Source organism: Leishmania infantum, chromosome 32, assembly GCF_000002875.2.
Source record: "Leishmania infantum JPCM5 genome chromosome 32".
Classification (NCBI taxonomy): Eukaryota; Euglenozoa; class Kinetoplastea; order Trypanosomatida; family Trypanosomatidae; genus Leishmania; species Leishmania infantum.
The window spans coordinates 210295-221985 of record NC_009416.2 but is presented as its reverse complement, the minus strand read 5'-3'; the positions used below and the strand labels follow the sequence as shown (position 1 = coordinate 221985).

Below are 11691 nucleotides of genomic sequence, written 5' to 3'. Positions count from 1 at the left end.
CGTTAGGAGTGAGAGTCGTGTCGCAGTGAAAACAGAGTACAGAAGAGAGAGGATGCGTTTCGCATGTGTGTGTGGAGGTAGTGCGCGCCTGGCTGGTTCCATTGATGTGTTGGCGGGGCTTGAGATGCAGAGAATATAGGTGTAGAGAAAAAGATGAACGGACATTGGACGTCCGAGAAAAGCTGGGCTAGCGCGCTGTTGACGATGGCCACCCCAGGTAACAGGGGGTCTCAAGGGTGGCACGGCGTTGAGTGGTACAGGGAGCAAGGGTAGACGCTCCTTTGCCGCCGTAGCGGCTTCATTTGGACCATGGATTAGCGGTGGTGGTACCATCCATGCCGACGCCCACTCCCCAATCACCTCATAATCAGCCGTGCACGCTTGACTTTTCCGCTCCCGTCACTGTGCCCCCCTCCTCCTCGGAACTCCTGAGCAGCCGTTACTCCTCAGATGCGTTTGTGATTATTGAGCTAGCAGGAGATGGTGGGGGAGAAACGTGACAACTTATCATATAAGGAAGCGTTGCACCTGTGCTCACTCACACGATAGGTGGCACGTGCGTGTGCATCTCTTGTGTTGTGTTTTCTATGTTTCGCCTTGCTCATGTGGCTGCGGTGCCTCTTCGTTTTTTTTTGAGCGCCGGATGAAACGGAAAGAGTATTGAAATAGCGAAACGCGTGGGGCACACGCACACACTCGCACGCACTGCTGCACGACGGGAGTAAAGAGCTGTATAGAATAGGGCGCAAGAAGCTGGACCAAAACAGGACACATAAAACGAGACATTACCTTGCCACAGCAAGGCACAGATGTGCAGCCTGGAGCACAGCGCGCAAAAGAGAGGGAGGGAGGGGGGCGGGGGCGGCGAGTGTTTTTTGAGGTACGCCCCAACACCCAAGAGCACAATGGGTACACTAAGAGAAGAACGGAGGCAAGGCACAGCGAAACGTAAAAAAGGCACGCTTGAGAGATGGCGGCACAACGCCGCCTTTTGCGTCTTCGTGTGCGTCCTCGTATGTGACTGTGCGTGTGCACTGAGGTGGAAGCCGACTCTTACCAGTCCCCGCGCACACCTACAACGCGGCTGCAGACGACGGCGCCGCTCACGAAGCGACAATATCCCTGTAGTCCTTAAAGGCTTTACTGACCTGATACCGGGTCAGGCGTACCTTCCCCAGCACATGGTCCGTCACCGGCTCCTCAAAGCCCGCCTTCTCCAGCAGGCTCACGAGGGTTTCTCTGTGGTTCCACCCTTGCTCCTCCGCCACCGAGGGCAAGTACGTGGCGCTGTAGCCGTCGTAATCGGCGATGAGGCCGTGCTTGCCGATTTCCCAGTCATTCCAAGCAGAGCATGGCTCAAAGGTGTGCAGCAGGCTGAAGCAGCACCGCAGCGTCGGCAGCTCCTCCTCCTTCACCTTGGGGAAACGCGAGTCCTGGAAGGCGGCGGCAAGTGCGAGTCGGCGCATGTCTTTCTTGAGGTCCCCTGGCCGTAGGGATCCGATGCAGCCGCGCAGCCGGTCCTGTGGCAGTGTCGTGAGTGTCACGAAGCACGCCGAGTCCTCCTTTGGGATGACTGGCAGTGGCACCGATGGGCCATCGGGGGCGCTGATCTGCTGTGCAATGACGCGGAGGCAGTACTCCGCCATCTCTGGTGTGGCCGTCATGGGGAGGAAAAGTGAGTCGCGCGAGGGGGGAGTTGCAGCGAGCGGTGCGCGTCTTGCGTTTCGCTGCTCCCTCTTTGCCTGGGAGCGATTCAGAGATGTCCGTGAGCAGAGATGACGCTTCGCCTTTGTGCTGTTGGGCTGGGATTTCCGACCGTGAGTGTGTGCTGAAGAGCGCTTCAGTAGGAATGGCGAAGATGGCATGCAGCGATCACAAGAAGCTGAAGCACCTTCGAGAACGAGGCGACGCAAAGAGCAAGAGTGGCACGAACGAATCGCAGAGGCACATTCGCTTCCATACACAGCGCAACTGTCGAAAGAGGGCACCTGCAAGGTCATGCCATGGTGACGTAGTGCGGCAACGCCAGCAGGAGATCAAGAACCTGGCGAGTTTGGAAAAGCGCATATGCCGCGGAGAGGGTTCGAGGAAGAGATCGTCGATCACCCCCTCCCGTCTGGTGTCACTGATCGCGCGAGACATAGCTTCAACACGTCCGTGGAGACTAGCTCGGTGCCGTTCGTGCGCCAGCGCAGTCAGTTCCTCTTCTTCGGTTGTTTTACGCGGTGGCATCGACACGGCGCTCCCGGGAGAGAGCAAGAGCGGGCGAGAGAGAGAGAACACTCACCAACGATATCACAGCCACAAAGGGGGAGAAGACGGCTCGACCACAGCCAGCAGCCAGACGCTCCTCTCTTCCACTACCCTCTCCATTTACGAGAACGCATTCACCAAGGGGCATGCCCACCGCAAAGCCTCGAACACACTCGTCTCCATCCTTCGCTTTGGGGCCCGTCGCAGCCACCCCAAAGTTCTTCCCCCGGCCTTCTCACATAAAGAAGGAGGAGATGGCTTCGCGGCCGCTCTGGGGCAGGAAAGTGTTGGCCACGCGCGCACCCATGTAGACCTCTTCATCATCGTCCATGTCCGCCATCGCGTACGGCATCGCGGCAGGGCCACCCCCAGAAGCCGCAGCAGCGCCGTGCGCCCCTTGGCTCATGTGCGGCACTGTCACACCCCGGCATGCGTGGCCGGGCATGCACTGGTACGCTACAGGCTTCTCCGTCAACTCCACAAATCCGGCACTGCGCAGGGTGTGATGCTTGCTGCACAGCACCTCGGCACAGCCGCGTGTGAGCAACATTGCCGGGGCCTCCAGCGGCGTGGCCAAGCAGGTGCTAGGGTCAAGACAGACATAGCAGCAATCTTGCACGAATTCGCACTGGCTCGCGGGCAAGTGCTTGCCATGCAGTGCACACCACACCTTGCGCTCCGCCTTGCCAGCCCGACGACGAGCTGGACCGCCACCCCCTGCGCCAGTGCCTGCCGATGGTGCCCACGCAGCCGCATTCGCGTCATCATAACGCTGGTCCTGCGTTGGGCGAGGCGCGCGTTCGCCACGTCGCTGCCGCTGCCGAGCACCTGCTCCACGCTCTACAAACGACGGGCCTCGCTGATCACGGAATCGACCCCGATCATCAGCGCCGCGGCCACCGGCGGCGCCAATACGCCTATCGCCGGTCTGCTTACACCGGCTGCCTTCCGCGCACTCAAACACTCCCGCCCCCACCTCGCGCATCTGCCGAGCGGAACGACGCTGACGGTGAAGACGGCACATAACAGTGTCGACTTTGTCCCCGCGTTCTCTGCGATCGTTTCTGTCCCCGCGCTCTCTGCGGCCACCGCGTTCGCGGCCGCTGCCGGCTCGCCCCATTCCTCCTCTACGGTCTCTTTCACGCACGTCGCCACCGCCTCCGCCACCACCGCTAGCTCTGGCCTGCTCCCTGCCACCAGCCCGCCGGTTCTCGCTACGCACGTGGCACTCCTTCTGCAGCAGGCAGCGCATCTTACCTGGCTGCTGATTCCACGGAATGAGATCAGCTTTGCTTCGCCGCTTGCTGTGCAGCGCGCAGAGGCCCCCATCGGGACCCCCTGGCGAGGAGCGCAGGCCGCGCTCCATTCCTTTGCTGTGAGGTTTACCTCTTCTCTTTCCGCCGCTCCTGTTGCCGCGCAGGTGAATCCGAGTCGAGTGCAGGGAAAGCAGGGGGAGGTTGTGAGGTAAATGGCGAAGATGGGTACTCTGAGCCGCTGTCGCTCTGCTGTTTTGTGCCGCCCACAAGTTGGTCTCCGAGAGACGCCCGCGTGCGTGTACAAAGCAGATCAGGAGGAGGGCAACGGGGGGAGATAAGATCGGGCCACGCCTTAGTCAGAGCGCAGCGGTGTAAAGAACGACAGGCACGCAGACGCGAGTGAACAAGGAGGGAGAGCAAAAGAGGGTGAAGGCGCGCAGAGTGTGTCTGTGTTTAGATGCAGCCAATAATGGCCAAGGACGCACAGCAGATGTCGATCGCAGTCCTTCAACGTCTCCCCTTGTGCTCACTTGCGTAATCGCGCACCTTGGACTGGCGCTGGTTTGCGGCGCACGCACGTATGTATCTGTGTGGCGGTCGTGCGGTTACGGGGACGTTCACCGTTCCAAATATGTGTACCCCGCTTGCCCGGTGTTCCCCGAGTAACTGTGTACAAAGAACGACTAATCAGCTGCAAGGACAACGGTGGCGACTACGCACAGACGCAGCGCAGGTGGTGGAAGGCCTTAGTGGTAAGAGAGCGGCCCTCTTGCTTCGACGCACCCGCGTATGTGCCTATGTGGCGGGTGTGTTGAGCGCCACTGTTGCTTGTGTACCCCTCCGCGTCAGGTGAACGGAGGAAAACGGGGCGCGGCGAAAAGGAGAACGCCGAGATGCAAAGGAGGGGTGGAGTGAGGCGAGTGGCATCGGAAGCAGGTGAGAGGGCATCTTTATGCATGCATATGTATATACATATATATGTGTCTCAGAAGACGCCACACCGACATGCAGTCATCCACGACCACCAGCGTCACCGCTGTGGATGCGAGGCAGCAACGGGAACAACAAATGATCGTGTGCTATCGGCTGCCTAAACGCTCTGACAGATCGCGCCCTGCATTCTGCAAGGATGCGTGTTTTTCCCGTTGCTGAGCGGTGGCAGCGATGTTCGAGCGGCACCCGCGTGTTGCGGCTCTGCCTTCTCTTTTTTGTTGTTGCTTCGCCTTCAGCTTCTCAGCAGGCAACGGTGAAGATCTGGCGGCAGTGCTCTGTGGCCTAGCAGGGAGATGTGTGTACGCGCGTGTCTGTGAGGTCACAGTAGCCGTGAAGAACGCTTGCATACGCGAAACAGCGCGCACGGCAACCCGTGAAGCACAACTGAGATAGAGGAGCGTGGCCGCGAGCGCCGAGGCTGAGACAAGCAGTAAGTGAGGAGCTACCGACACACTAGGCGGCGCGTGCGTGAAGGGGAAGAGTTACTCAACCGCGTTGCGTGATACTACCCTCCAAGACTGGTGGTCGAGCGGGTTTGCCATCTGCAGCACAACCACCTGTGTGCGTTGATCGTCCGTGGCGAGATACAGGAGCGTGCTCGAGCGGCCCCAGGACGCGCTGACGGCTCCGAATGGCACCCGAAACAGCTCGAAACTGCGTTTCTCGTCAATGGAAGGTGATACGCAGTTCAGCCGGAGAATAAACACTTCACTCCGGGAGCAAATGGACAGGAGCTGAAAGCGGCGGCCAACGCATGAAGCCCAACTCACGTTGCACACCGGCGCACTGCAGCGCAGCACGCCGGCCTCGACCTGCGGTAGCGATATCGTCATGAAGGAGTTTGAGTCCTTGATGTAGCGGTAGAGAAAGAAGCGCCCCGACACGGTGCCGACGGCAAGGGTCATCGTGCGCTCCGCAGAGCCTGGGAACCAGCCAATGGCAGTGACCCCGCCGGAGCGCAGCAGCGGCACTGAGGAAGCCGACTGCGATGCCGACGCATCCTCACGGCGCTCAGCGGCTGCGCTGCCGGCGGACACCCCTACGGCACAAGCGGCGCTGTCACTGGCCCCTTCCGCCGCGGCGTCGGCCTCCGGGGATATTCTGCACACGCACGGGAACTGCTGTGGCTGGTGCACCTCGTAGAGGCGAACGCAGCCGTCCAACGACGCAGTCGAGAGAAGTAGAGCGTGGTACTGCTGCGGTGGCACAAAGGCCACATCCGTTATGACGTCCTTCTCGTACCCGCGCACGGGAGACCAGCGCACCGTGTGCAGCAGCGTGCGCCCCTCGTGAGAGGAGATAATGATACGATATATGTAAATCCAGCGATCCGCCCCGGCGGTGGCGAGAAGAGGGCCGTGCTCGCGGTGCTGGCACCACGCCATACGCAGCACCGGGCCTGAATGGTCGTGCATCGCGCAGCCAGGCTCCCAGACGGCGCCACCGCCAGTCAGGGTGCGACGGTGGAACACCTCCACTGTCTTATCACTCGAGCACGATGCCAGGAGGGAGCCGGATGGGTCGAGGGAGACGTGGTGCACGTACGTTTTGTGCTGCGTGACGAGGCTCGACATGATGTTTCTTCTTGCAGCGGCAGAGACGTTGTCTTTACTGTGCTGCTTCACCAGAGGATGCCCTGCTGCTAAACGCTTGTGTTTAATGCAGAACAATTGAGTTCAGGCATGTTAGGTGGCTCCAACACCTCAAGGAAGAGCAGCACCACACTATGTTCCCGGTTTGTGAAGTCGCGGCAAACGCGCTCTAACGAAGCGTTTTTCCCGTGCTGCGCTGCTGAGGAAGGCCCGATAGTGGACGTGTACGCGTGTGTGTGTGGATGTACATCACTGTATGTTTGTAAACCTCGGTGTGCGTATGTCAGCGCACAATGCAGAGGAACGAGAAAGAGAGACCCGTAAGGAAAAACTTGCGGGAGAAACGTGTGAGAGTCCGCTACGGAGCGGAAGAGGGTTGAAGCGTCAGACACACAAGCACACGCCAGCACAGAAAGACACCGAGTTGACAGTGCCCGGGCGGTTCTGCCTATCTCTGCCTCTATTCGGAAGAACGAGAAACATGCAGCGACAGAAGACTGAGGAGCGGTGAGTATGCGGCAGAGTACGAAGCACCACAAGCCGCATAGTCAAGAGAGCCCAGACACATCTTGAGAAGTGTCGTCTCCTTCCCTTCGCTGTATCGCACAGCTGGTTCGTTGCAGCTTCATCGGTGTAGAAGTGAGGAAAAGGGCACCAACCAGCTCGACAAAGACAGGCAGAGCATGATCAAGAGCACGAGAGAGCGGCAACAGCAACGAAAAAAAAAGGTCGAGTGCTGCAAGCGATAGGTCAGGCATTAAAACGGAAAGTAACTCGGAAGATGAACACACGCGAGACAACAAACACGCACACACGCACGCCGCACCATCCTCCCTCTCACATCTCCAGGATGTAGGGAGAAATGCAGCTTTCGGGAGCGTGCAGAGCAGCCCGCATATGTTAGTGGTAGTCTTATCTGCGGATGCATGTAAACGTGCATCGGGGAATAGGCAATCCAAAATCCGAAAAATCTTAGTATACATGAGTGCGTGAAGAAAGTAGCCATACATGTAAGAGTAGCCGACGGATTGTGCGGTCACGGCATGGCGCAAGCCTGCCTTGCAGTTTGTAAACTTCTACGCGAGGCCGCCGCAGCGTCGCTGGCGGCCCCATCGGATGCTTACGTAGCCGCCGACGCCGCCCTGGCGAGTTGCTGAAAGAACGGGGTGCAGTCCTCGAGCAGCCGCGCGACCTTCTCCAAAAGAGAGGTAAAGGGGGAGGGGTCCACGTACGGGGCGGAAAACAGCAGAAGCCACTCAATGTCGTCGCGGTTCACCACACCGCCGCCCTCATGTCGTGCGTAGCGCGAGATGTCCGCTGCCTCCGCCGACGTCAGCCCGAACTCCTGTTCGAGAAGCACGGATAGGTGATCACAGTGATACTGCGATGAGTTCGCCTTGTCCTTTAAATACACCAGCAGCGTGGCAAGGTGTGCCGCGTGCGCGCGGAACAGCTCCGTGGCCTCGTCACTGCGCCTGACAATGCGCAGTTCGTCTAGCGTGTCGTACGGGTACGTGGCATCCAGCCGCTCTGCCAGCGCCTGCAAGGAGCAGCCGCTGAACTCCGCCACACGGGCCACGTAGTGGACCAGCTCGGTGAAGCAGGTAATTCCATGCTCAGGATAGAGCGCCTGAAGGATGGGCAGCCTCGCTGGCGTCACGATAGGCTGCCAGACGGACTCCAGCTTCTGTTGCGATAGGGGTACGCCGGTGGCAGCCCAGCGCCTGTACAAGTCTTCGAGGTACCCCTGGACCACCTCCAACTCGCTCATCATCATGCCCTGGCGCACAGACAGCAAGTAGCCTTCGTTCGCTTCAACGCAATCCTGCACTTTCGCCATGCCGCGCGTCACATCCTGCATCATGAGTGCGCCCCACTTGACATCCTCCGCAGCAGCTGCGGTGCCACCGTCGTCGCTGCCGTCCTTCGGCGCCGCTGTCGGCGACACTTTGCCAAAGCCCTGACTCGAGGGAAGAGGCAGCAGCGCCTCCTCGGTCCTCTGCGCCGCTCGCGCCGCGGGTGCAAAAAGAGAGCAGTGGCCACCGCTGTACACGGTGGAAAGAAAGCTGAGCGTTATGTTCAAGTGCGCCTCGTTGTGATGCAGCACGTCTATCAAGTGAAGCGGCGTCAGAACTGGCTGCACAACGGTCGCCACAGTCCAGTACACGTCGTTCACGTTGGCGGCCAGACTCGTCGCAGAGACGGTTGACTGCCGCTCCGGGTCGCTCGGCTGCACCTGAAGGGAGGCCATCGTCTTTGGCTTTGCGGGGACTGTGTGGGTGGCCAGCGGTTTCGAGGTCACAGAGAGGGCTCTTCCGCCGCTGTCGTGGGGCACAGGCCAGGAGATGGAGGAAGAGGAGCCGATGCCTGACTTCGCGCTCAAACTGCCCTCCATCCCGCCCACCGTCTGTGTGTCGGCGTCAGCACCGAGCTCCCCCTCGAACAGGAGAAACTGTGCGACGCGCCGCAGTTCCATCCGGCCAGCTCGCCCGCGAGCCCGTCTCGACAGTGCCGACGCCGTGTCGGTGATATTCATGACGTACTCGGTGCGAAGTGTCTGGTTCGTCTTGCCCGGCAGTTCGCCGATGTCGTCGAACATCAGCCGTGTGCACTCCTTCCAAGTCGTCCAGTGGTCGGCGAGGGAGCCTTGCGTTTCGGCGATGAGGTCCTCGAGCACTTTGAGACGGCACTTCGTCTCCTCCAGTCGCCTTAGGCTGTCAGCTGCCAGCCGATTCTTCTCCTTGATTTCCTCGCACAGGTGGTCGTAGCGGCTCTTCGCCTCCTGCTCGAGAGGGTACAGTGCCTCCACCTGCTTCTGAAGAAAGCTGTTGCGGGAGGTCTTGGCGTCCAATGCGATCGTGTGGGCGTGCTGCCGCCACGTGCGCAGGAAGGCGGGCACCGCCTCGTTGGCTGTGACCCGCAGCAGTCGTCGTCGAAGACGCGCCTTGCGCATCTCCAGTTGTCTGCAAAACGTTCGCCACGAGTAGAAGCACATCTTCAGCCACATGTGGTCCAGCCCATGCACAAGAAGGTCCATCATCTTTGCCTCCACGCGAGCGTGTCGCTCGAGCCGCCGAAGCTGCGTCTGGCACTGCTGCATCCGATTCAGCAAAAGGCGGAAGGCGCCGGCGTAGGTCAGTTGAGTCACTTTTTCGAGACCCCTCGACGAGGACGGCTCTGACGATGTCGTCAGGGGTGTGCAGCGCGTGTACATAAGGCACGGGAGAAGCTCGTGCACCGCGGTCTGCGCCACCTGCGCCGTTTCCTTGGAGAGGTGCGGCACGCACGCCTGCAGTATCCGCAGCGCCGTCGAAACGTAGAGGCGCTCCGGCTGATAGAGCTCATGGCTGCGCAGCCGCAGCTCCGTCAAGAGTGCCTCTGCGGCGACGAAGGGACTGCGGTAGCGCTGCAGTTCAGCCTCCACGTACCGGAACCAGCTGTCAAGGCGATCATTATCGACGAGAAAGCTCTGCCCCTCTTCATACGGGTCAATGGCGGCGGAGGTGACGGGGACGTACGGCTTTGCCTGGTACGTCTGTGGTCGAGGCAGCATCTCGTCTGCGCACGGTGTGTATGTGTAGGGCAGGAAAGAGAGCAGCGCAGTGAAGAAAAAGTAGCTATCGGTCTGTGAGCGACAGGCGAGGTGTCATGGTGATAAGCAGCGACATGATGAGAAGGAGAGAGACGAGCGGTGGCGGTGACAGAGGCCAGGCAGGGAGTGCGAGCAAGGTCGCTTGGAGAAATGCGCGAATCACCGCGCCAAAGCACAGCTGCATCAGCTCAGTTAAACCGGCGAGAATCACGAGTTTCCACGGCCCTCCCTGCAACGAGGGAGCCCAGCGAGATTAAAACGAGGACACAAATGGAAGGAGAGAGACAGAGATAAGCAAGCGACTCACCCAAGCAGTCTTCGTGCGTCCACGCAGACCAAGCAACGACGACGCTGAGGAGTCTCACCACATTCTCTTCTCTTCGCCCCATCCCTCACGCCACCCCGCGCCCTTCACATGTCAACTTTCCATGAGTTTTGCACCCAGGTATTCGTAGGGTACCGCACACGCACACACGCACACCTCGCACGGGCGTGTACGTGTCTTCGCATGCCAGCTAGTACAGGCACAAAGGCCGAACAGCTATGGGGGTTTTAGTAATCATGTGACAGTGGAGGCGGCGACACACAAACCCCCCTCACACGCACGCTTGCCGCAAATCAAGAAACAGCGGATGCAAACGCAGAAAGGAAAACAGAAGGAATCTGCGCCAACCAGTCCGGGCACACGAAGAACAGCTACACCTCGATTGTTGCACCCCCTCCCCCTTACACGCGCGTCGAAGAAAACAAGAGGAAGACTGCCACGATGCGTCGCACAGAGGCGCGCAACGCAACGCTGTTACTGTGAGAGGAAACCACGCTTGAGCTTCACGGTGAGCGTGTTGTTGAAGGTAAAGCCAACAAACCACCTCCACACCTTCACCAGCAAGATTACCGAGCACACCATGAAGAAGACGCGCTCGACTAACATGCGGGACTGCAACTGCACACTCTCTTGTGTCAGTCGCTGAAAATTCTCATTCAGCTTCCGCTGCGTCGTGGAGGCAAAGCTGACCATTTCCTCTGCTAGCTCGGATTGCTGAGCGCTGCGGGTACCTCGACGAAGCAACTCCCCACGAAGCTCATGTACATCCTCCCAGACACCCTTCGCAAACGACTTGCGCAGCCATCGTTCGCGTACCGTGATCTCGTTCAACGTCGCCGACTTGCGAAAGAACTTTCCCTGCTGAATGGCCAGCTCGTAGCGGTTGCACATGCTCCTTACCGCTGCTTCGGTGTCCTCTTTGTACTTGGCCCACTGAGCCTCGATCTCTTTCAGTGAGCGGGTGCGACGCAAGCCCGTGGGCTCGGCCGCTTCTCGCGTGGCGCGCGAATTGCGGCGGTTAAGCCCGCCGGAGCGACCAAGATCCTCGTCACGGCTGGCGCGCGCGTGCTTGTGCTGACGGTATGCTTCGTTCGCCTTGATCGTTGACTCTGCCTCCTTCATCCGGCGCAGCATCGCATCATGGTTCTCCTTGACAATCTTGTAGGCCAAGTTCACCTCGGCCATCTTCTCGGTGGAGCCGCCTGGCTTGTCGGGGTGGTACTTGACGACAAGGCTGCGGAACTGCTTTGACACCTCGTCAAGTGTCGTAGCGCGGGTGACAGTGACTTCGAGGACATCGTATGGGTTGCGCCCCTCCGGGGTCGTGGGCAGCTCCTTGGACGCCGCCAGAAACTCCTTACTCTGAAAGACGCAGCGCACTGCTGTCCATGCGTGCACCGGGGCAAACCTGCGAAAGCGATGCATCCGACGGTGACGCAGGGCACGAAGTTCTACCCCTCCCCCTCGGCAGTGAAACCGGTCGAAACGGAGACGGATGAGAGAGGAGCTACAAGTCGATATAGGTGTGCTCGTGCGCGGCTCGACGATGCAGAAGCGAGTCAAGACGCTCGCTCAGTTCCTGCCCCGTGATGAGGGTAAAGAGATGGAGAGAGAACGGGTTGAATGCGACGATACCGTGTTTTATTTTGTTTTATGGCAGTTGTGTAAGACAAGTTAACA

General features: G+C 59.5%; 5 protein-coding genes across 5 annotated transcripts; all 5 read right to left on the bottom strand.

Annotated features, from left to right (window-relative positions):
- Positions 1 to 1103: 1103 nt before the first annotated feature.
- On the bottom strand, positions 1104 to 1664 carry LINJ_32_0660 (conserved hypothetical protein; the record flags this gene model as incomplete). The annotated part of the gene is made up of 1 exon (XM_001467701.1): positions 1104 to 1664. One exon carries the CDS (start codon positions 1662 to 1664, stop codon positions 1104 to 1106), a length of 561 nt encoding a protein of 186 aa, XP_001467738.1.
- Positions 1665 to 2488: 824 nt separating this feature from the next.
- On the bottom strand, positions 2489 to 3619 carry LINJ_32_0650 (conserved hypothetical protein; the record flags this gene model as incomplete). The annotated part of the gene is made up of 1 exon (XM_001467702.1): positions 2489 to 3619. The coding sequence occupies one exon, from the start codon at positions 3617 to 3619 to the stop codon at positions 2489 to 2491; it is 1131 nt and encodes a 376-aa protein (XP_001467739.1).
- Positions 3620 to 4984: 1365 nt separating this feature from the next.
- On the bottom strand, positions 4985 to 6076 carry LINJ_32_0640 (conserved hypothetical protein; the record flags this gene model as incomplete). Its single annotated transcript, XM_001467703.1, has 1 exon — positions 4985 to 6076. One exon carries the CDS (start codon positions 6074 to 6076, stop codon positions 4985 to 4987), a length of 1092 nt encoding a protein of 363 aa, XP_001467740.1.
- A 1138-nt stretch (positions 6077 to 7214) lies between these two features.
- Positions 7215 to 9647, bottom strand: LINJ_32_0630 (conserved hypothetical protein; the record flags this gene model as incomplete). Its single annotated transcript, XM_001467704.1, has 1 exon — positions 7215 to 9647. One exon carries the CDS (start codon positions 9645 to 9647, stop codon positions 7215 to 7217), a length of 2433 nt encoding a protein of 810 aa, XP_001467741.1.
- An 838-nt stretch (positions 9648 to 10485) lies between these two features.
- LINJ_32_0620 (conserved hypothetical protein) lies at positions 10486 to 11436 on the bottom strand (the record flags this gene model as incomplete). The annotated part of the gene is made up of 1 exon (XM_001467705.1): positions 10486 to 11436. One exon carries the CDS (start codon positions 11434 to 11436, stop codon positions 10486 to 10488), a length of 951 nt encoding a protein of 316 aa, XP_001467742.1.
- Between the last annotated feature and the right edge of the window lie 255 nt (positions 11437 to 11691).